The following is a 25,248-nucleotide window of genomic DNA, read 5'->3' on the forward strand; positions in this document are numbered from 1 at the left end:
CCGTGGTTTTGTGGTGGAACCAATAAATCATTGTTACTGAAAGCTTTGTAATGTTGGTATCCAAATATATGTTAAGTTGCAATCCATAGCATACTGAATTGTCTCTTTTCCCCCCTCTCTTTGAGATGATAGATGTATATAAAGTATTAGTGTATGGAAACAGGAGTAATGACCGTTTCATACATACACCTTTAGCACTTTTGCTTAGTGAATACTATATCATTTAATCTCTTTATCCTCACACGTGTTTGAATCCTTTGCATGCTTCTATTATTCTTTTTGCATCCAAAGGGGAAGATTTACTTCCAGTTTTAAAGAAACCACATTTTCTTCCTTAAATTGCACTTTAAATCTTGTTAACGAAAATGACCCACAATCACATTTTTCTTGAATTCCAACTAAACTGGGAATTATATCTTACTTAAAATGAAAAGCTGCTGCTGATACCACTGTGAAGTAGTGAGGGGTGTGTAAGGGGAATACATTATCTGTGGCGCTTCCGAATGTAGGGAAACTAAGAATTCCTTTTAAATTTGAGCTGTGTGAGTGCTGATTTGTGGAATCAGTTCACTTGTTTCCCCCTGCACCTCTTCAAATATTTTTTCCTCTGATGGAGAGAACCACCCTCCTTTTTAAAAAAAATTGCAATTTCTAATGTAAAAGGGAGAAATGACTATAAATATATTAACCTTATTTAAATTACATTGAAATGTGAATACTCTGAAATCTAGTTAATAATTGTGTTCCTTTATTTGCTCTGTTTGTCATGAAAATCCAGGGATGACTTAGTCTTGAAAATACACACTTCTTTACCATACCAGTGTTAATGGTGCATATGCAAATTGGAGAAAGTTTTTGATTTGTATAATCACTTTATCTCATGGACCAACAGGAGGAGGAGGAGGAATATCATGCAACACTTTAACCTATGCCTATTTTTAATTAAACATTTTTTTTAATGTGCTACATGATTTTCTATACAAAACGTGTAGTTTAAAAATTCTGGTTCTTAGAAGCCAGGCACAAACCCTGGGTTGTTTTAGTAGTCAGGTGAATGCGCTTTATATTACGGTGTCTGATTCGCATGTAAAAAGAAACCAAGTGTGTTCTGAATTTTACTCCAATTTATTTGTATGCCCAAAGTTGCAGTATGGCTTAGAATGGTGTCTTGGTCTGATGTCAGCTTGATTTCATTTCAGATAAATCAGGGTAGGTGTAAGCACCCAAAATTATTTTTCATCCAGGAATTTAGGGCATACATGCATTCATCCAGTAATCTTTGCTGTGGTACACTTTTGAGAATGCCCTGTGAAAAAGTAAGCTCGCGCAGGAACCCCAAACCCTGGTCCACGGATTGGTACCGGGCTGCAGCATGCCAGAAACTAGGCCACGCAAACAAGTGAACCCCATCCATAGGATGCAGGCAGCCCACAAAACCACGCCCCCTCCGGTCTGTGGGAAAACCTCTCTCCGCGGAACTGGTCCCTGGTGCCCAAAAGTTTGGAGATCGCTGAGCTAATGTAATGATATGGGTGGGACTTTATTTTAGGATTCCTTGCTGTGGCTGTTCTGTATTTAGCTGTGAGTTTTGGAAATGGGAGACTCAATTTAATTAGTGTTTTGAACTTGTCTTTCCTTAGGTACTGGTGGAATGAGCGTTGCATGTGTCTTGAAGAGAAAAGCAGTGCTCTGGCAGGACTCTTTCAGCCCCCACCTGAAACAGCACAGTCAAGAAACAGCTAATCCCAACATGCCTGTTGTTTTGACATCTGGAACAGGGTCCCAGGCTCAGGCACAGCCAGCTGCAAATCAAGCCCTTGCAGCAGGGACCCACTCCAGCCCTGTTCCCGGATCTATAGGGGTTGCAGGTCGCTCCCAGGACGACGCAATGGTGGATTACTTCTTTCAGAGGCAGCATGGTGAGCAGCTTGGGGGAGGCGGAAGTGGTGGAGGCAGCTATAATAACAGCAAACATCGGTGGCCTACTGGGGATAACATTCATGCTGAACATCAGGTAAAAAGTTAAAATATTTCAGAACTGAACAAATGAGCTACGCGGGCCTTATGGTGGCTGCATGCAGTGAACGTTATGAAATTTCTGTGTATCTGATTGATCATGTTTCCTTCTCTTGCTTCTTGCATTTCCAAACTGAAATTCTTTTGCTTGGGGTGCAGCAACGTGAGATTCCAAATGCCTTTTTATTTCAAATCAGAATATTCCATTGTTTTAAGCTTGTTTAATTTGCTTTTTGTATCCAGGTGCTTTCTTCTTTCCCTCATCCTTTTCTTTCCTTTTCAGATGTGTTGCTATTGTTTAATCTTTTTGATACATTTATGAAAGCTGTTAAAGCATCGCTGGCAAAATCGCTTTATGTTTTATATTGGTGGAATGTTTATAGTTTGCTGCTTGTTCAGTCCCATGTCTAATGGGACTGGGGAAGCATAACTAAAAACCAAACATTCCTTTGACATTCATTTCCCTCCGCTCTCCTCCTGCTGCTGCTAGTAAATATTTTTTAAGGAAGCTGAATTTTATTACTTGTCCAATAACTGGGGAATTTAAAAAAATTATCTTTCAAATTAAATTTAAAACAGCAATTTGGTCACCCAAAGTGTTTCTTTTTTGCATGGGCTTTTTGTATATTGTTTCAGAAACTAAATTATATGGATTCAGTAATTATATTTCCCTGAATCATCTGTCAAAAGCCATTGAAATGGGAGTGTGTTTCCACTAGGCTCTTTTCTTTTGAGCCAAATGGAAGAAGGGGTGGTCGTGGTGATTTATAATGTAGGCAGGAAATAGCTGCTGCTATATGCCTTTGTTCTATGTGCTTGGAATGCTGTGCAGCAATTCACTATATTGTATTCATATATAGAAGGCTGTGTGGAGTTATGGGGATTTAGAAGACAGGGTGGGTCTGTGTTTATTTTTTATGTGTTGATGCTAATTTAAAGATAATGATTTTCACAACTTTTAGTTCTTTTTTTTTAGCATATTGGCATTCCTAGATTGTTTAAAAGTGAACATTGGAAACCAATCTCATTAAACATATATTTTTTAAAGCCTTCCTAAGCTAATGAGGATCTTGAACAGGTTCAATCTCTAAGAATACGAAGTTTGGATCAGAGTTGAATGTCCAATTCTTAACATTTTTGTCCTTCTAGGAACCAGTCACCCCCTTTTAAAAGTTGACAAAGAGTAAGAAAACCTGTGAAGTGTAACTATGTTTTGAGAAATTTACTCTGTAGATTTAATCTTATACATAAAGGGAACCGCATAATAAATCATTGCTGTCTTCTTACAAAAATGAATTGTGCAATTTTTTTGAGAATGTCTATCAAATAGTAGTAGTTGATATCTCAGTATTTTTTTCTAGCAGAAATTTTTTATATATATATATATATATATATATTTACAACCCCCGGTATGCCCAAATAGGGTATGGCTAGCTGATGAGAGCTAAATAGCTTGAAATAGATCTATACTAGTCTCCATTTATTTATTTATCAGCACAAATACTATATATATATATATATATATATATATATATATATATATATATATATATTTGTGTTTTTATTTGTGCTGATAAATAAATAAAGGAAGACTAGTATAGATCTATTTCAAGCTATTTAGCTCTCATCAGCTAGCCATATCCTTACTGGGATTCGAACCTGTGCTCTATTGCCTCCCAGGCAGGGAGAGTGACAGAGAGTGGAAGTGTGACCTTCCTCCCACACTTGGGCATACCAGGGGTTGTGACTTTAAGTATATATATATATATATATATATATATAGATAGATAGATAGATAGATAGATAGATAGATAGATAGATAGATAGATAGATATAGATATAGATATAGATATAGATATAGATATAGATATAGATATAGATATAGATATAGATATAGATATAGATATAGATAGATAGATAGATAGATAGATAGATAGATAGATAGATAGATAGATAGATAGATAGAGATTAGATAGAGATAGAGATTAGATATAGATAAAGGTATTTATTCACTCTTCATATCCAGATTTCAAACTGCTAACTTGATAATTTCTTCCCAGGCTTCTGTACTGCTTCGATTCCTACCATGTGAGGCTCTTCTCATGGAAGACTTCAATTAGCACATTGCTTTGAAACAATGTTATTTTTTAAAAATGTATTCCATATGAGCGACAGTGACAAAATAACACACTGAAGTAATTGTTTCTGAAGCATCATTAAAATTCATACATGATTGGTAAAGTTAACATGGCAGCAGCTGAGAATGGCAGATGAAAGAGGAGAGTCCTGACACACTTTCTAAAAAAGGATAAAAGCCACCAGATAATCTGCTGTCTCTTTAAGAGCTTGGGAATTAGCAAGATTCTTAATAGGATAAACCTTTATGCATGACCTCAACCAAAATTTTGATGAGCTGGGATAAAACTATTATCTAGCATGTGGCACAATACTGTTTAGATAATAGTATATGTCACAAAATCTGCGTGGTCTGCCTTTCTGCCTGTCCTCTTTTGGGAGGACTTTCCTATCCTTAGGCTGATTCTTTCTGTAGATCAATGATGACTAACCTTTTTGTCGTGTGCCGAAAGCCCGCACCCATAATGCAATGTGTGCATGCCCCCCCACTCCCGGCACCCTGTTTTGGGCCTGGAAGGCCTCCTGCACCAACCTGGAACCCAAAGGGGGCGTGGGGGTGCTGCGCAAGGCCCCAAAATGCAAGCGCCCCTCATGCACGCCCCACGCCCCCATGGATGCATGCACGCATCCCCTGTATGCGCCTCCCCCGCGCATACGCATTAGAGACCCGAAGACCAGCTGGCCGGCGGGAGGCAGGTGCATATGATCGTTGAAGCTGGTGTGGGGCAATGGCTGTTGTGCCCGCAGAGAGGGTTTCTGCGTGCCACCTGTGGCACATGTGCCATAGGTTGGCCATCATGGCTATAGATTATGCGAGGGCTTTCATACCAGCCCTTTTTCAGGATTTTCTAATAACTCTTAAAAATATTCTTACAGCAGGGGTTGGCAAACCTAAATACTCAAAGAGCCATTTGGACCCGTTTCCCACAAAAAAGAAAACACCGGGAGCCACAAAGTTCCTAACCGGAAGCCCCCTTTTCAGTTCTGGAGCTGACCGGAAGTTCAGTTCCCACACCATAGTGCCTCCTCCTAGTACGATGTACTTTTTCCTCTACCTATCATAACCGAAAGCCCTATCAATTGTGGAGATAACTAGAAAACCCTCCCCTTGCCATAGAGTCTTCTCCTGGCGCACTGTGCTTCTCTCTCTCCCTCTCCCACTGGAAGCTCTTCTCAAAACTGTGGTGCCGACCGGTGATGGAGCCGCAGCAGAGGGAGGAAAGAGCCACATGCGGCTCCAGAGCCGCAGTTTGCTGACCCCTGTCTTATAGCATTTGGTTGTGCTTCTGAATGAAACAAAGCTCAGGTGCTGATTTGATACGTAAAATGTAGGAATCCATTATAGATGAAATGTCTACTTCCTGAATTGTACCATACAGTGATACCTCGTTACTCAACGTAAATTGAGGCATGACGAGTACTAAAAAACCGAGTATCACACAGATTTTCTGCGTAAGGAATCGGGTAGTGAATCACAAAGCAGCCATCGCTGACAAGTTTTCCAGAATGGGAGGAGGGAATGGTCACACGTGGGGTCTTATCACAACCTGATTGGTCCAAGGCTGAGAGGAAATCTATAAATACCGGTGCCTGTCCATTGCTAACCCAGATTCTCTCAGCCTGGTCCAAGCTGTAGAGTAGTTGGATAGGTTCTGTTTGTTTTCTCCTTTTGGGTGAGTTCTATTCAGTCTGATTCCTATTTGGCTAATTGGGCACTTTAAATTTAAATTCTAAATTGATCTGCTGCGGCCCCAAGGGACAGATCTCTGCCTCGGGCGGCTGGGGGAGGGCCCAGTGGGGCACTAGTCTCCCCCCCGCAGGCCAGGAACCTTTGCCCGTCCCCGGGTGCGGGGGTGCGGTTCCATTCAAACTGCTTCGTTCAAACTACTTGAAGGGGCTGTTTTTTTGCAGCATTCAAACTGCTTCGTTCAAACTACTTGAAGAGGCCGTTTTTTTGCAGCATTCTAACTGCTTCGTTCAAACTACTTGAACAGGCTGTGTTTTTGCAGCAGGAAAGTGAAAGAGAAACTTAAGCCTCGAGGCTCCAGCGTGCAGATCGCTCCACAGGGGGCCCCTCGCTGCAGGCTTCCTTTGTTTGTGTTGCCGGGGAGACAGAGCAGGGGGGGGAGAGCGGCTCTCCCTGCTCAATTTAAAGTGAAGCCGGCTAGAAAAGGCCTGGCTGGGCTGCTGGTGATTATTTCCAGCCCTTTCTCCCGCGCACGGAGTTCCGGTGGCCATTCTGGAGGCTGCCACGTGCGTGAGGCCTTGCCTTTATTGACGGGCCTAGTGCGGCCTAGTGAGAGGCCTTGAGCCTAGGTCTCCCCACAGGCTTCAGGCCCTGGTCTCAGGTGGGACTTTGGAGGCCGATTCCTGCTCCTTTCGTCGGACACGTGAGTGGGGCATGGACGAGGGAGCGGAGATTCCCCAGGGGCAAGGGGCAGGCCCTACTGGGAGTGAGGAGGCCCTGGATCAGGAGGTGGGGAGGGGGGCTCCCCCTCAGAGATCCCTTTCTTCAAGGCGCCCCTCCAGTTCTGTCTCTAGGGATGAGGCAGCTCGCCATAGGGCGCTGGAAAGGACCTTTGCCAGGGCAGAAAGGCAGGCCCAGTCCTCCAAGCCTTTATCTAGGGACAGATCCAGGTCCCCTGTTAGGCCCATTTCAGAAAGGTCTCTACTTAGAGGTTTTAGCCCGGCTTCTTCATGCAGCTCCCCTGGTAGGTCGCAGGCCTTCTCCAGGAGGGGGCGTTCTCCATCCCCCATAGATGATCCTCTGGAGGGCACGTCCAGAGGCCCCTGTTCCCCCCAAAGGTTGGCTCCTCAGGGCCCTGCTTCTACTTATGGGGATGTGGAGGATCTGGATAATCTCCCTGAAGGGATTAAGAGGCTTATTTCGGCAGCCATCACTCGGGGCATTGCCCAGCGGGACAAAGGCTCCCTTTACTCTAGGCATGGGGGGCTGAACAGGGCTCAGTTTCGGGCTTCCTCCCCTTCCATGATCAGTGAGGCTTCCTTCCTGGGTGGGGGGGAGTTACCCCAGGAGATGGGATTCTCAGATGATGAGAATACCACTGTTTCGGAGGAACCTTCTTCTAAGGTCCTATTTATGCCCGCCTTGTTTAAAGTTCTCTTGGATAAGGCGAGGCACACCACCAAGGTCGGAACTGGGGATCCCTCTGTGCCCCCCCCAAGGGATCCCGACATGGTCATGTTCTCTGCCACGGCCACCAACAAGGAAGAGATCCCTGCCCCTCCCTTGTTCCTAGAGGTTCTGACCGACCAGTGGGCTAAACCTTCCACTTTCTCTTCTCCAGGTAGTACCGACCGTCGGCATTATAACATGGAGCAAACCTTTGCTCAGGCCGTTCAGCTCCCGACGGTTGACACCCCTGTGGCCGCATTGGTGTCCTCCTCCCCGGTGGTGTCGGGCGATGCGGCAGATAAGATGAAGCCGGAGGATAAGCGCGCAGAGCTTACTTTGCGGAAGAACTTCAATGCCACAGCGTGGGCCATTAAGGCGGCGGCCTCGGCTTCCTACTTTAATCGTGCCACGGTCATGTGGCTCAAGAAGCTGCAGGCACGCATTCCCATACAGGAGGACCGGATCCATCAGGATCTGGTCAAGATTCTGGCGGCGTGTCAGTTCTCAGCTGACGCGACCTTGGACACGGTCAAGTTTGCTTCTAGCGCCCTGGCCACCTCGGTCACCTCCCGTAGGCTCCTGTGGTTGCGCCATTGGCAAATGGACAACAAAGCCAAATGGGATTTGGCGGCTGCCCCCTTCAAGGGGCCCGATCTCTTCGGGGAGGCCCTTACTCGCATCCTCGTGGAGGATAAGGACAAGAAGAAGGTCCTACCCTCCACGGCTAAGAAGGCCGAGAACAAGTCACGTCCCTTCCGTAGGCAACGGTATAGGGCCCCTAACTTCGGCTATAACCAGCGCTTCTCTTCTTTCTCTTCTGACAGGCATTTCTTGGGGCAGCCCTTCCAGGACAGGAGCCGTTTCCAGGGCCAGGCTCGGCGGCCCTTTCGGGGGGGAGGCGGCCGTCCCTTCCGCAGGGGGAAGTGACTCGAACCCGAGTCATCCCATCGGCGGCCGCCTCGCTCTTTATGCGGACCGGTGGGACGACATCACGTCGGACGCCTGGGTTCGAGCCACGGTTCGTTACGGGCTCAGGTTAGAATTTCTCTCCACTCCTCCAAATCTCTTTCGGTCGTTCCCTCCATCCCGGAGTCGAGAGCGCCGCCGCCTGATGAGTCAGGCGATCGCCCACCTCCTCGAAATCCATGCGGTGGAGGCGGTTCCCGCAGGGGAACGGGGCCGGGGCCACTACTCAAATCTCTTCGTGGTCCCGAAGAGCACGGGGGGTTGGAGAGCAATTCTAGACCTCAAGCGCCTGAACAGGTTTCTGGTCTACAGGCGGTTCAAAATGTCATCGCTCAAGTCCATCCTTCAGGGCATCAGGAAAGGCGATTTCCTGGCCTCCGTGGATCTCACGGAGGCCTATCTTCATATCCCCATCCTGCCCGCTCATCGCCGGTTCTTGAGGTTCTCCCACGGGCCCCACCATTACCAGTACAGGGCTCTTCCCTTCGGCCTGGCCTCGGCCCCGAGGACCTTCACAAAGGTCCTGGCGGCTCTGGCGGCCCATCTGAGATCGGTCCCGGTCCGCCTCCAATGTTATTTAGACGATGTCTTGCTTCAGGCGGGCTCCCTGTCTCAGGCCGTTTCAGATCTTCAGATTACCATTCGAAGCCTCCAGGCCCTGGGGTTCTCGGTAAACTTCGAAAAGAGCCATCTCACTCCCTCCACTCGCATTCTGCATCTGGGGACAGTCATAGATTCCAAGTTGGGGGAGGTGCGTCTGTCTCAGGAGAGGCAGGTCAGCCTTCGTCGGCTGGCAGAGAGCGTTCGCACAAAGCGCTCCGTTTCCATCCTCTCTCTGTCGCAGTTATTGGGCAAGATGGTCTCTTGCATAGGGATTGTCCCGTGGGCCAGACTCCATCTTCGGCCCCTTCAATGGGAGCTTATCCCCTATCAGAGGGGACGAATGAGCAATTCCCTTCGGACTCTCCGCATCTCGACGGGAGTCCGTGCATCCCTGGTGTGGTGGCTCTCCCCGGCCATCCAGCGGGGGTGTCTGTTCTGGGAGCCGAACAGGGTGACCGTCACCACGGACGCGAGTCTGTTCGGGTGGGGGGCCCTGGTGGGCTCTCGGATGGCTCAGGGCAGATGGACGGCCTCGGACCTCCGTCACAACATCAATTGGCTGGAACTGAAGGCCGCGCGTCTGGCTCTGAGTCACTTTCGCTCCTCGGTGGAAGGGAGCCACGTTCTCCTCCTGACGGACAATGTGGCCACCAAGGCGCACATCAATCGTCAGGGCGGGACCCACTCGAGAGCCCTCTGGCTGGAGGCTCTGCGATTGGGGTCGTGGGCGGAGAAACACTTACAATCCCTGGTGGCGGAGCACATCTCGGGTCTCTCCAACGTCCAGGCGGACTGGCTCAGTCGAGCAACTCTGGACAACGGCGAGTGGCAACTCCACCCGTCGCTGTTCCGGGAGATCTGTCGTCGGTTCGGGTCCCCCCGGGTGGACCTGTTTGCGTCTCCCGAGAACACACAACTCCCGCGTTTCTTCACCCGTTTCCAATCCAGCTCGGCAGAGGGCACGGATGCCCTCAGGAGCCGGTGGCCCCCGGGCCTTCTCTATGCCTTTCCCCCCATTCCACTCATCCCGGGGACCGTCAGGAAGGTGGTGACGGAAAGGGCCCTGGTCATTCTGGTGGCCCCGTTTTGGCCCAGGAGACCCTGGTTTGCAGACCTGATTCAGCTGTCAGTGACTTCCCCGTGGAGGATTCCGCAGGGGGAGGTGGTCTTACGGCAGGGGGCCCTGATTCACCCAGAGCCTCAGTGGCTTCAGCTGACCGTTTGGCTCTTGAACGGCGGCTTCTAAGGGGGGCTCATCTGTCTTCCGGGGTCATTCGCACCATCGAGGCGGCCCGTCGTCCCTCAACGACCCGCATTTATAACTCCACCTGGGCAGCGTTCGTCCGCTGGTGCTCCCCCAAGGGCATCTCTCCCGTCAGAGCCACCATCCCCAACGTCTTGGATTTCCTTCAGAAGGGCCTGGAGGACGGGCTATCGCAAAACACCTTGCGTCGCCAAGTGGCGGCTCTGTCCTCGGTCTTGGGGGGGGCGGGATCTTCTTCTCTTTCCCAGTCTCCTCTGGTCAAGCTGTTCCTCAAGGGGGCGGCAAATCTCAGGCCTCCCCCCGTTCATAGGTTCCCCACGTGGGATCTGCCGCTTGTCCTCAAGGCCTTAACGGGAGCTCCGTTTGAACCTCTCCGCTCGGTGCACTTGCGCTTCTTATCGCTGAAGGTGGTCTTCCTGGTGGCCATCACTTCCGCCCGGCGTATATCCGAGCTGGGCGCCCTGTCTTGTAAGGACGACCTCTGTCATTTTCACCAGGACAGAGTGGTCCTTCGCCTTGACCCGGCATTCGTCCCCAAAGTAAATACCCCCTTTCACAGGGCTCAGGAGATCGTCCTGCCTGACTTCTGCCCGAGTCCGTCTACTGACAGGGAGCGTCTTTGGCATCGTCTGGATGTCCGCCGTGCCTTGCGGATCTACCTCCGGCGGACCAAGGATTTCCGCAAGTCGGAGGCCTTGTTCGTCTCCTTCCTACCTGGGGCTCTGGGTTCGAAGGTGTCCTCGGCTACCATCGGCCGTTGGCTGCGTCAGGCCATCTCGGAGGCCTACGTGGCCTCAGGGCGGCCGGTTCCATCAGGTGTCACGGCGCACTCTACAAGGAGCGCGGCAACCTCGGCAGCGTGGGCCACGAGGGCCCCGTTTGAAGACATCTGCCGGGCGGCTACCTGGGCCACTCCAACCTCGTTCATCCGGCATTATCGTCTGGATGCTTTCGCGTCAGCGGACGCATCCTTCGGTCGTAGGGTCCTACAGGGGGTGGCAGCTGAGGCTCCCCTTGGTTCCTAGAGTTCCTGTTCTCCCTCCCTGGGACTTTAGCTTGGGTATGTCCCACGTGTGACCATTCCCTCCTCCCATTCTGGAAAAAGGACGTTGGTCTTACCTGAACGTCTATTTTCTGATGGGAGGAGGGAATGGTCACAACCCGCCCTGAGTTCTGTCTGTTGGGGCCAAGGGGAGGGCCCGGGGGGTGTTTCCCGGGGTTTGTTGTGTTGTTTCTTGTTTTTCAGTTGTACCGTTCATGTTCGAGAATCTGGGCTAGCAATGGACAGGCACCGGTATTTATAGATTTCCTCTCAGCCTTGGACCAATCAGGTTGTGATAAGACCCCACGTGTGACCATTCCCTCCTCCCATCAGAAAATAGACGTTCAGGTAAGACCAACGTCCTTTCTAGCTTGTGCATTAGGTACTGGGGGGAAATTTCGCATCAGAATGCATTGAGTACCAAATTCAATGAGTTTCACAGCAGTATCAAGGTGCCCCCATGTTTCCTTTCCTCTGGGTTAGAAACAGAAAAAGGTTGCAAGTGTTTATGAAACACACTTACTTTTTCATGAAAAATACAATTTTTTTTTTAAAAAAAAAGCTTGATGTGGAAATGTATATATCAAACTGTTACTTATTTAAAGCCTGTATTATTTTTTTGTGCATCCTCGGACAGTACACAAATTTAAACAATTTAAGATTTCATATGTCATCAGCTATTTTATCTGGGTGCATTGTGTATAGAATATGGGAATTAAATTTTTTAAGATGGTCCTTCTGAAAATGCTTTTGATGTGTAAAGTAATTCTATACCTTGTTAGGGATAGACAATTGTTTTGTTCCTAAACCAGTTTTTATTTAGTGTCTGATAGCTGTGCCATAATTTAGATGAGGATAAATCTGGAGCATAGATTTACTGTGGAAGGAAAATGGTTTTTTTTTAAAGAAGTTTCATAATGCAGCCCTATGTATATCAAGTCAGTTAAATCCAATTGATTGTGGAAGGACACTGGAATCTAAACAAAAGGTCTGGAGCTCTTACTCATTCAGCAATTACCCATATTGATGGGAATTAATATGGGAATTATGGGTTAGCATTCCTGAAAGACACAAGATTGGGAAAGATGCTGTTAAGCTTACAAAACTTAACACAAGAAAATTTTCTACATCCTGTCAGCATAGGCGGGACAATAAAGAGGACAAGGGTAAGGATTTTAATAAATGCCTTTACCAACATATGGTAGAAAAGAGTAATTGAAAATTAATCCAATAAAATAAACCCGGAAACTATTGAACAAATATGAATACACAAAGAGCCAACAAAACAATGCAGCAATGCAATGCAACCATATTAATAAATAATAAAATAAGCTTATTTACTTGCCTTCATTTGTAATAAAATAACCACATGGTGATTTTTTAAACTACTCTAGGGTAGGGGGTGAATATATTTAAAACAGATGCAACCTACGTCTTTCTGGTAAATGCAATTAGGGTGAAACAACCAGAACCTACACCAATTCACTAATGAACTCATAGAAAAATGATTTCAAACCATCGTATTTCCACAGCGGGAAAGGGGTTGGTTGCAGAGTTACAGGATCATGGCCCTTAAAGACCCAGATTCTGAAGACAGTGACAGTGGCATGAGGAACCAAAACATAAAGGAAGACATAGGATTATGTGATTGGAGGGCTGTAAACACAAGAACCAGGAAATTGTGAAAGTGATGCTGGAAGGTCCAACAGAGTCAAAATTTCACTGCTCTGTACAGATAGTCCTCGACTTAACAACAGTTCATTTAGGGATCGTTCAAAGTTACAACGGCACTGTAATTTGTATGACAAGTGTTTCACTGTTACGACTTTTGCAACAGGCCCATGATCATGTGATCAAAAATTCGTATGCTTGGCCACTGGTTCATGTTTATGACCGCTGCTGTGTCCCAAGGTCACGCGATCAACTTTTGTGACCTTCCAAGTTCATTGAACAGCAGCCGGCTCACTAACTTATCAACCCTAGTGATTCATTTAACAACTGTGGCAAGAAGATGGGGCAAAACTCGCTTAACAAATTCTCACTTAACAACAGAAATTTTGGGCTCAGTTGTAATCGCAGGTAGAGACCTAACTGTACTAGGATCCTGGACAGGGAGAGTGGTCAGGAAAAGCTGTTAGGAGACAGTTACAGTGGATAACCTAGGCCTGAGACAGTTACGGCATATTTACATTTATTATATTATATATAATATACACTTTATTATTTTTTACAAATAAGTTAAAGAGGCAGACATACCCAACATGCTGCCCTCCTCCTATTTTCCCCAGAACAACAACCCTGTGAAGTGGGTTGAGCTGAGAGAGAGAGAGAGCTTGGCCCAAGATCTGTACGAATAAGGCTGTGGTGTCTTTATCAGAAACTCTCGATCCCCCAAATAGACATGGTATAAAAATTAACAAGCCCAAGAATCAGTAAACGGGCACAAAGTCAACTGATTATCCCAGTGCTTTAGGGATCTTTTCTAAGAATGTTTTTCAATTGTCTGGTAGAAAATTAGTGGATTTGGAGGCAGGATTTGAGCTTTGTTAATTTTTAATTTACAGTATTTTCTTCTTCTCATTATTTGTCTCCTTGTCTCTGGTTTTTCTTGGAAAAGTTTATGAGACACACGTTTTGGCTTTTCACACAAAACCAAATAATTTTTTCCAGCTTTTTTTGTGGTTTCCTAATTCTCTTTTTGGCAGATATTTAACTGTTGCCATCCAACAGTTTAGTAATTTCCAGCTTTCATAAGCAGTGTTTTACGTTTTTAAAGACTTTTGGTTTGGTTGATCTTAATGTTTGCAACTGTAATATTCTTTTAATTAATGATCAATCATACGAGCCTTCAACAAGTGTTCTATCTAATTGTATAGCTGGGGGCTTAATCAGTTAATAAAAACCTCCAGTGACCATTGCTGAAATCAGCAGTCTGAAGATTATATACTAGTTCTTTGCACATAAGATTTACCATATAAAATTGGACATGTACTACAATTGATTTGAGGGTTGGTTTTGGTTTTTCAAAATCCTCTTAAAAGTTTAGAAAAGTTGAATGGCCCGGCATAAATTTGAAACATTACCAATTTTGATTTCTTTCATTTTTGACTTCAGAAAGTTATATATTCTGGTAGTGTTTTTTTTTAAAAAAATAGTACAGCAAAGGCTTAAGCTGTAATACGGATAACATAATTTTGCCCCAATTATTTAGTACTAATCTCAAAGCAAGAATGATAATATTTTGATTAGCACTAGCAATGTAAAATAAATGAGCAAGTTTGTGCTAATACAATTTAGCAGCCCCTTGACAAAGGAAAGAGGAAAACAATGAATCATATTTTACATGTCAGTTTTTTTTTAAAAAAAATACTCTTAAGTAGAACTAGATTTGGCAATGAAGCACACAGAAGATGGATGGGAAGCCTCCTGTCCTGTTTGCTGTGGTTCTGCTTAAGCCTCTTTTTCCCCTCTGTTGTTCATCCCAAAAGGACACTGCAGCTGTTTTTCTGTAGAAAGGGTAGAATTGTTTGAGGTTGATTTGGGAATTATCTCTCAGGTCTCTTTGATTGGAATATGGGGACTGTAATCCACAAAATTGGATACTATCACTAGCCCTATTCAGGGATAGAACATACAGCTAGTCCTCGAGTTACAGCAGTTCATTTAGTGACCATTCAAAGACAGTGGCAATGAAAAAAGTGACTTACTGTTCTGCCCGAGGCTTCCAGAGAGCATGAAGCAAACTTCTTGTCCTGACAAAAACCCCTTTTCTTAACTTACTGTGAATTCTGCTCATTCACATCCACAAAGTCTTTGACCGGAGAATTCACAATCACAGACCTTCTCTGGCTTGGACACCTGACAGGCCGATATCTGCAAAACTTGGCAAGGAGCCTTGGAGAGTCACAAACCAATTAATTGAACCAATTGTCTCCTGCAAACTCCCCTCCCCTTTCGCTCCTCTTTTATTTCCTCTGGGAGGGGCCCTTCATCGTCCACCTGTGGCCTTACTCCCAAATCGACCCTTGTTCCTTAGCTGTTCCCTTCGTCTGGCAACTCTGCGCGTGCGCACACTGGGAACAGGCTCCAGCTGTTCATCTGCCTCACTGATGTCTGACTCTGAAGGCAGCTGATAACTGGCATCCAGCTCTGGTCCCCTCTCTGCTTCCGACACAGAGCCCTCATCAGAGCCTTCCACAAACTCCAGGACTGGCCCATGTTCCTCCCCAACTTCTTCACTGTCTGAATCTGCTGCCAGCTCTGCTGGCTGGCCATAACACTTACAACTGTTTTTCAGTTACAATCTTTGCAGCTTCCCCATGATCACGTGATCAAAATTCAGACACTTGGCAACTGGTTCATATTTTTGAGAGCTGCAGAGAGTCTGGAGGTCACGTGATCCCCTTTTGCGACCTTCTGACAAGCAAAGTCAGTGGGGGAGCCAGATTCACTTAACAACCGTGTTACTAACTTATCAACTGCAGTGATTCGGTTAACAGCTGAGGCAAGAAAGGGTGTAAAATGGGGCAAAATTCACTTAACAAATGTCTCGCTTAGCAATGGAAATTTCGGGCTCCACTGTGGTCGTCAATCAAAGACTACCTGTACAGTAAAGAGCCGAGGTGGCGCAGTGGTTAAATGCAGCACTGCAGGCTATTTCAGCTGACTGCAGTTCTGCAGTTCGGCTGTTCAAATCTCACCGGCTCAGGGTTGACTCAGCCTTCCATCCTTCCGAGGTGGGTAAAATGAGGACCCGGATTGTTGGGGGCAATATGCTGACTCTGTAAACCGCTTAGAGAGGGCTGAAAGCCCTATGAAGCGGTATATAAGTCTAACTGCTATTGCTATTGCTAATTGAGCCCGCCTATTACTGTGCGAAATTGTGACAGTTGTGAATTTATGACTTTTTATGTGGCTGTTCAGTGCAATTGGACAAAGCTGAAGCTTTCAGGCAAAGCTGTGTCAAACTACAGCTGTGCAAAACTGGAAGGAATGGCATCAAAAATGGCACAAAATGCACTCGTGACCACAGCACGCTGCAAATGGCTATAAATGCTGTGTTGCTGAGTGTCCAAAACGAAGCCACATGACTGCGGAAGTTTGGAATGGCCCGAAATGCTCCCTTTTCAAGTAGGTCATAACTTTGAACAGTTGCTAAGCAACTGGTCGTAAGTCCAGGACTACCGTACTACCGATATCTGTAATGGAAGAATTTCAAGAATACAAAGTTGCACAATCTTTTACTTTTCTGATATCAATCAGAATGAATGAGCAAAAGCTCTTTGGAACTATTGCTTTAGTCCATGGGTCGGCAAACGTAAACACTCAAAGAGCCACAAAGGTCCTAACCAGAAGCCCCCTCTTCATTTCTGAAGCTGACCGGAAGTCGGGTTCTCCCACCATAGAGTCTCCTCCTAGCGCAGTGTCTTTTTTCCTCTGCCGACCAGAAGTCCCGTTCCCCCACAATAGAGTCTCTTAGTGCGCCATCCTTTTTCCTCTGCCGACCGGAAGTCCGGTTCCCCCACCATGGAGACTGCTAGCGTGGCATCCGTTTTCCTCTTCCTGTCCTAACTGAAAGCCCTATAAATTGTGGAGCTGACTGGCAACAGGGAGCCGCAGCAGAGGAATGAAAAAGCCACATGCGGCTCCAGAGCCATGGCTTGCTGCCCCCTGCTCTAGTCAAGTTAGATTATTATGGTATTTTATAGTGGACCATTTCTGAAAGGATTGTGAGAAACTGCATGGGCGTGTTCATGTAGTCACCCTGAATCAAGACTGATTGGCGGTAGCACCCAGAAACACAAAAATTATATTAATATATGTATGCGCCTGAGGAGGAAATAACTACAAGTGTGAAATTTGATGTTATCCAAGACAATCGGGACATCTTTAATGTTATTTGAATTTCATAGTTAGTCTATTTGTTTTAGCATGAATCAGAAGCTGTTTTTAGAGAGTTGCAAACTTAAGATACAGATCGCATTTCAACAAAATACTTATTTTGAGCCCTCCTTTTCTCTAAGAGGAATTCAAGGGAAAATAAGCTTTTTATACTTTTCCCTTCTCTTTTTGTTCCTTGTTTGTGGAATTAATATAAGTAAGATTAGTGTAATTCTTGACACCCAAGCAAGTTAATTTATTTGCTTATTTATATGAGGAAATTTTGGATGTTTCCACTTGTGAGTTGAATGCTGAGACATAGATACAATTCCTGTAAACTTTGTGTAATGCTACTAACATTGATATGGATGTTTTGTCCTAAGTGTAAACAGTTTCATTAGTCATAAGGACTTTGTATATTTTTAGGCATAATTCTTTCAGTGACACAACAATAATGTGTATCCATTGCTACCAGTTCAGAAGGCAGCTTATAGAGGGGAAGCAGAAGAAGGCAATCATGTTGTCTCCTTTTAACTGAAATGCAGGAGAGATTTCATTAGATACAATTTCATATAAGAAAAAAATAGTACCGTTGATAATTATGGTTTTCTAATTACTAAATGTGATCCAGCATCTCTTTAGGTGTAAGTCATAAGTTTCTATTTATTTCTATTTTTCAAGAAACTTTTTGGGATTTGTGAACTTAACAGAAATATACATATTTTATAAATGCGAATGTTTTGTTTAATTATATTAGTTTCAAATGCATTTTCCTTTATGTTGACTAACCATCTCTCTCTCTTTCAGTAAATCTAAATGTTTTGTTTATCTTAACTGATCACCAAACATTTGCTTTTGTTTTTGCAGCTGCAATTTTAAATATAGTTTTATGCAAGTTAAATACCAGCGATTATGTTCCAGTTGCTTAAAACTCTGCTTTATATCTTCTAGTTTTCAGTTTCTCTTACCTACATTTTCTCTTGCCTCTATATAATAGGTTCGATCCATGGATGAATTAAATCATGATTTTCAAGCACTTGCTTTAGAAGGAAGAGCGATGGGGGAGGTAAGTAGGTGTTTTTATTCTCTTGATCTTCCTCCAGTAAAGCCAGTGCTCTACGTTGTCTCCATAGGACAAATGGCCTGATTTAGGCTTCATTTTAGAGATGGAACTAGAGATGAAACTCTTGCACTGCTTCTAGGAATATTACCTTTTGCCAGATTTTGTATTAGTAATACTTTATTGATTAGCCATTAGACCAAAGCAGAATACAGAATGTAAAACACAGAACAATAATTAAAATAAATTAAAAATAGAATAAAAGAAATAAGTATTGTAAAAGAAAATGCAAATCAAATCTCCATGTCACCTTACAATTTACCTCAAATTAGAACCACTTGTACTGTTTTGTTCAACTAAAAAGCCCTACTATATGTAATTTTGGGGTTCTGATTGCACATGAAATCTATTGTTTTAATATAAGAATCCCAGTAGGCCATTCATCTGACGTGCAGTCCAAGTTACTGCTTCCTCTCTTTCTTATACTATTGACATTCAGGTAAAATATGTGTTATGTCTTCTGTCTCTGGGGCTCCTCAAATACAAGTGTATTCATTATAAGGGATTTGGTTAAGCCTTCCTTATTTAACGATTGCGATTGCGTCCAGCTGCTCAAATCTTGCTTGAGTAAATAGCCCCCTAAGGCGTTTGGCATTTCTGTACTTAAATACTTGAAAGGTGTGTTTATAGTGGCTCATCCATTTCAATGTGCTAGCCGTCCAAATGTTACATTTTTTCCCCTTTCTGTAAAAGGACTGCATATTTACAAAACTACATTTATGACCTTATAGAATAGGTTTCCTATTTATTTTTTATTCCTCATAGTAGGTTGTGTTAGGCTGTGAAGATATTGCTGGCTGTAAAACGAAATGATATTCTTTGTTGTTTGGTTTTGAATGCAGACAGAAGCATTAGTAAGCCTAAATTTATGATATAACCTGTTGTGTATGAACTTAGCCAATTGTGGCTTATTCAGTAAACTATAGTTAAGCAAATTATATGTGTGCGTGAACTGCTAAATGATGATTAATGCTCCTTTTCTATCCCAGTCTAGCCTGGGTTTCTTCAAATGTTTTAGACCAGGGGGGGTCCCCCAACCCCCAGGCTGTGGACCTGTACCAATCCGCGTCCTGTTGTGAACTGGGCTGCGCAAGCGATGGGCGAGCATGCGAAACTTCACTTGCGCATGCGCAAGAGCTAGGTTGTGTGAAACCATCCCCTTTTCCGCCACTGTACCTGTTGGTCCATGGAGCCGGAAAGATTGAGAATGGCTGTTTTAGACTGTAATCTCTGCCATCTCTGACTGTTGGTCCTGCTTTGAGGAGCTCATTGGAGTTTTAGTCCATAATATTTGAAAGTAGCCATATTGGATAGGACTACCTGTTTTCATGTATATATTTTTAATTCCAAGTATGAGTGTTTTGTTTTAAAGGTGCCTTTTATAGTATCAAACCTGTTCAGCTCAGTATTATATTCCTGAACTAGTAGTGGCTTTTTCAAATATTAAGGGAATAGAAAAGAGAAAAGGCCCCTCTCCTTTTATTGTCTACTGGTTTGTCCGTGTGTGAAATAAAAAAGTAAGAAATTGAACATGGATATATAGATGCCAGAAAATAAATATATTTACAGGGTAAATATACAGGTATACAGGGTAGCTATTCCTTTCTAGATGAATGGTTTTGGAAAAAGAAGACTTTCTTATTTAAACCTTTCCTTTGACTCCTCCTAAATCTCTCATTGTTTTGCTGTGTGAAAAATTCAGCGGGCGTAAATCCTTGGAAAAAAGAATCAAGACGGTGAGGAAGAGGTGTTTTATAATTTAGTGGTGCTGTGGTTTGATCCAGTGTACAAATAATAATAAAGCAGGGGTACAAATAAATAAACTAAACAGTGTCATTCTCCTGCACACTGCTCAGAGAGTCCAAGAATGGGTTATTATCACAGTCTGCTTGCCCTGGACTGAGAAGTCTTTTCCCTGGCCACGCCTCCTTGCGTGGCCACGTCTCTCCAGAAAAAAATTCTCAGTCAGCCCGATCGGATTGTTTCTATGTGAGCTCCAGGTTTTTTGAATTATTTTTTACCTAACTTGGACTCTCTGTCTTTTCCTTCCCTTTTTTTCTCCTCTCCTTTCATTTCTCTTATAATAGCAGCCTGATTGCTGCTTGAAGCCTTGCGAGGAGGCAGACGGCTGGTGGGGGGTGTTTCCAAGCCGGGCTCCTGTAGCCGGCTCGGAGAAACGCTGATTGTTATTTAAAGTGCACAGCGGGTGGCAAAGCCTTCAGGGAATGCAGCAGGGCTGCGTTTGGTCACCTTTATTGTTTTCTCGAGGTTTTTTCGCCCTTGGCCCTAAAAAACTTGGGAGGCTGCCGCGGAGATGATCGGGGCCTGCTGAGCAGACGCACGTGCTCACGATCATTCTCCTCTTTCCCCTCACGCTGTGCGGAGGCCCTTTTAAGGCTGGGAGTTTCGCGCCCTTTTAAGGCCTTGGCCTCCGCTTCAGCCCCGTCTCACTAGGCTGCCGCTGGATGGTTGTGGGATCAGCGGGGGTTCTTCCCATCCCTCAACTGCCCCCAGGCCATCCTCTTCATTGTTCTAGCGGCCCTGGCTCTTGGGCTCCAGGCCTGAGCCTCAGTGCAGGTAGGCCCCCGGCCTGCAAATTGGCAATATTTTTAAAAGAAGTAGGAGAGGCCCCTTTTTTCCCTCCTCATTGCTGGCTGTGGGTGGCCCCTGCTCGAGCCTAGTTGAATGTTAGCTTCTTAAGCTAAACATTCTGTATCCTCCTTACTCTCTGCTCTGCTGTTCCATTATTTCCCTTGTCATTGTGCATTCATCTGTATTGTGATGTGCCTCACTCATGGATTCTTTTATTCTTTCCTTTTGCAGAGCAGTCTATCAGAGTGGCCTGTATATTTTCTGCCAATTGCCTGATCAACCTGTGTGTTTCCTCATGGATTCTTCTGTCTCAGGTTCCCTTGATGGTAGACAGGGTTCCCCGCAGGTTCCGAGCATGGGTTCTTCCCAAGCTATGGAGGCTGGTTCAGGCAGGGCGCGGGTGGTCAGTCAGGGTGAACCCTTAAGACCCACTCTATGGTCAAGGCCAGGGATGCTGAGGGCGCCAGAGGGCCCTTGACAAACAATTTGTGTAAGCCAGGCGCTTGGCGGAGAGAGATGCTCTCTCCTCTACCCCTGGGGTTCCCTTGGCTCCTCCCCCCCAGAAGGGATTCCGCAGCTATGTTGGCCGAGGAGGTTGAGTCGCAGGATCTATCCCCCGGCAGATCCTTGCCCTTCCTCACCCTCTCCTTCCTGGTCCTATGACCAAGAGCAGGAATCAGTGGCTCATCCTATCACCCTCCCTCAGGATATTCCCTTCCCATTCAGGGAGATCAAGCGGATCCGGACATGGGTTCGGATCCTGACTCTGAGGCTGAGTTTTCTCCTAGCATGCAGAGGATGATGGACAGGGCCATTGCTAGGGCTGTGGAGGCTGCCATGCGTAAGCGTGAACGCCCAGTATCAGGTCTCCTTAGGTCCACCCTTACCGAGCCGCCTCCGCCAAAGCGGGTGCGCCATTCCTCTCTTGAATCCTCTGGCGTCAGTGGGACCTCGGCTCCTGAGGATCCGACTCTGGATCTCTTTCAATCGTCAGATGACGATGACGATCTCACATCTGACGCCCCATCTTTCTCGGGGCTTTTTCAAGCCTTCACCTTTTAAATCTATATTACAGAAGGTGGAAGTGGCCACTGGTGAAGGGATAAACCCACCCCAGCTCCTCCTCCCACTGGGGCCGCCCTGGCGGACCCCAATGCGGCAATGCTTAAACTCCCTCCTTCTCACCAACAGCTGGTTCTGGTCCCTGAACTATTCCTTGATTTGATTTCAGCGCCAATGGGATCAGCCTGCCACTTCTTCCTCCCCCAGTGGGGTGGACAAACAGTTTTATACCATGGAGCCGGCTCTGGAGAACCTTCTGGTACTCCCGGAAGTAGTCCCCCTCCATCACTGCTCTCACTTCCAACACGCCCCTTCCCGCAGATCTCCTTGAGGGTCTCAGGCGGAAGACAAAAAGGCGGAAGAGGCCGGTCACAAGATTCACCTAGCGACGGCCTGGGCCTTAGTGCGGCTTCATCTGCCTCCTTCAATAGGGCAGTCATGATCTGACTGAGGGAGCTCCTGCGTAAACTTCCTCTGGAAGACAGACGTCTTCATCAGGACGTGTCCAAGACCATTGCGACCGCCCAGTACGCCGCGGACGCCTCTCTTAACGCCACCAGGTTTGCGTCCAGGGCCTTGGCTGCGAACGTAACCTCCCGTAGACTTATTTGGCTCCACCATTGGCAGGCGGACCAAAAACATAAGTGGAAGTTGGCCGCAGCGCCCTTCAAGGGTGCCAAATTATTTGGGGAGTGCTGGATAAATTCCTTATTGAATCCAGGGATAAGAAGAGGGTCCTACCCTCTACTACTAAGAAGCAGGATTGCAGGCCCTTTCGCTTTCGAAGGAGGCAGTCCTTTTGTGCCTCAGAGCCCTCCACCTCCACCGTCTTCAACCCCGCTAACCGGTCCTCGGGTCAATCAGGGGAGAGGGCGCAGGAGAGGCCCTCCTTCGCGACGGGGGGGGGGCAGCAATTCTGGTTCCGCAAGTTTAACTGCGGCGGGGCCTCTAACAGGCCTTTTCACAAGTCAAAGTGACTTCCCAATATCATCTCCCATAGGGGGGCGCCTCCAGCTGTTTGCATCTCTTTGGGCCCGGACAGCAGAGAATGCATGGGTACTTCAGACCATCAGGGAGGGGCTCTCTCTGGATTTCCCTTCCCCCCTCCCAGGAATTTCATCAGGTGCCCAACCCCTTCCTGTCTCGTAAATAGGGAGCGGATGGACTGGGGGGTCCTTCACTCCTGGAGATAACGCCATAGAGCGGGTGCCCCCTCGGCAGTAGGGGAGGGGTTCTTACTCCATTCTCTTTCTCGCCCCCAAGAGCTCGGGGTGGTGGAGGAGGGCCATCTTGGACCTCAAGAACCTCAACCGGTTCATCGCCTATCGGAGGTTCAGGATGCAGCCCCTCCAATCCATCCTGGCGGGGATCTGCCAGGGGGACTTCCTGACCTCAATAGATTTGGAGGAGGCTTACCTTCATTTTTCCGTTCGCCTGCAGCACAGGAGATTCCTGTGCCTTTTCTACGCCGGCCGACACTTCCTACCGGGCCCTTCCATTTGGCCTGTCGTCGGCCCCCAGGACCTTCATAAAGGTTCTGGCGGTGGTGGCTGCGCACCTCCGGTGCAGACCCATACGGCTCCAATGCTACCTAGAATCGTCCAGGCTGCAGGTCTTGCGGGACCTGCGCATAACCATGAGAGCCCTCAGAAACTACGGGTTCTCCCTAAATCTGGAAAAGAGCCATTTTCCCCCCCTACACCAGATTCAACCACCTGGGGGCGGTGATAGATTCTTCCTGTTGCAGGGTCTTCCTCTCCCCAGACAGGGTGTGGCCCCCCGTTCCGTAACACATCAGGTGCTCCGTGCAGGCAGACTCAGGTGATTATTCTATCTCAGCTATTGGGGAGGATGATCTGCCTGTCGATCGTGCCTTGGGCCGGGCTGCACTCAGGAACTCTGCAGTGGCTCCTTCTACCCCACCAGAGGGCCAACAAGAGCAACTCGAGCTTGTTGATCACCGTTCCTCCACCCGTAAAGAGGTCTCTCCGATGGTGGGCATCACCGGCACTACGCAAGGGCCTCCCCTTCAAGGAACCCGACCGGGTGGTCGTCACCACCGACGCCAGTCTTCTGGCTGGGGAGCGCACCTGGGCCATCTCGTGGTTCAGGGGAAGTGGTCCGCATCGGAATCCCGCTGCAGCATCAATCTACTGGAGCTGAGAGCAGCGAGGTTAGCTCTCCGTCACTTCCACCGGGGGGGTTCGTCGGCGGCACGTCTTGCTCATGACGGCCAACGGGCCACCAGGGCACACATCGACCGCCAGGGTGGCACCAGGTCAAAACGCCTGATGACGGAAGTGGAAGCCCTGGGCCGCTGGACAGAGCGCCATCTGGAGTCCACCCGCTCAGGCCACATCTCGGGCATAGACAACACCGCGCGGACTGACTCAGCAGGAGAACCATTGACCCTGCCGAGTGGCAACTCGACCCGCCCTCTTCCGTCGTCTGTCCATCAAGTTCGGCCTACCCCAGATGGACCGGTTTGCCTCAAAGGAGAACGCTCAGCAGTCAAGGTTTCTCTCCCACCTCCAGTCTCGGGGCAGAAGGGACGGACGCTTTGCGGTGCCACTGGGCCCAGGGCCCATTACATGCCTTCCCTCCGCTTCCGCTTCTACCTCAGGTAATCTCCAAGGTCATGGAGGAGAAAGCGGAGGTGATTCTCGTGGCCTCTCATTGGCCCCGGAGATTGTGGTTCGCCGACCTGGTCAGCCTATCGGTGTTTCCTCTGTAGCGATTTCCTCCGGATCGGGTCTCCCTTCGCCAGGGGGCAGTCGTACTTCCCGTCTCCCATTGGTTGCAGTTGGCCGCCTGGCACCTGAAGGGGACCTGTTGAGGAGCGAGGGTTTTTCGGACGAGGTACTACGTACCATTCAAGCTGCTCGTCGTCCTTCCACGACGAGGATTTATGTCGCCACGTGGGTCTCCTTTGCCAGGTGGTGCCTTTGGACCCGGTCACTGTGCCCGTGAAGCGCGTTTTGGATTTTCTGCAGGGGAGACTGGACAGAGTTTTGTCTCCCAACACTCTGCGTCGCCGGGTGGCTGCCTTGGCTACAGTTTGGGCTGAGGACTCTTCGCTGACCCTAGGCAAGGTCCCCAAGGTGCGCATCCTTTGAAAGGTGCCTCAAATCCACACCCATCCACCGTTATCCTTCCTGGCAGCTGTCCGTAGTGCTCCAGGCACTCACCGCACCACCCTTCGAGCCTCTCAGCTCTATTTCTCTTCGCCACCTGACGCTGAAGATAGCCTTTTTGATCGCTATCACCTCGGCACGTCGCATCTCTGAGCTGGCAGCCCTGTCGATGCGTCAGGACCTCTACATCGTCCATCCCGACTGGGTCGTTTTTACGACTTGTCCACTTCTTTCTTCCCGAAGGACAATTCACTCTTTCATAGAGCTCAAAGGGCCATCCTCCCTAGTTTCTGTCCC

General features: G+C 47.1%; 1 protein-coding gene across 6 annotated transcripts in view; it reads left to right on the forward strand.

The window, feature by feature from the left end:
* The window catches only part of PUM1 (pumilio RNA binding family member 1), a 70,738-nt gene that overhangs the window by 6,418 nt on the left and 39,072 nt on the right, over positions 1-25,248 (forward strand). For all 6 annotated transcript variants that reach the window (XM_087727676.1, XM_087727678.1, XM_087727679.1 and 3 more), the window contains exons 2-3: positions 1,641-2,014; positions 18,041-18,109. In XM_087727676.1, the coding sequence (XP_087583802.1) occupies positions 1,652-2,014; positions 18,041-18,109 (432 nt within the window). In that variant the 5' untranslated portion in view covers positions 1,641-1,651. The remainder of the gene's footprint in view (positions 1-1,640; positions 2,015-18,040; positions 18,110-25,248) is intronic.

This window comes from Thamnophis sirtalis, unplaced genomic scaffold (genome assembly GCF_051295495.1).
Source record: "Thamnophis sirtalis isolate CommonGarterSnake01/CBP01778 unplaced genomic scaffold, rThaSir2_p1.2 scaffold_13, whole genome shotgun sequence".
In the NCBI taxonomy this organism is placed as follows: Eukaryota; Metazoa; Chordata; class Lepidosauria; order Squamata; family Natricidae; genus Thamnophis; species Thamnophis sirtalis.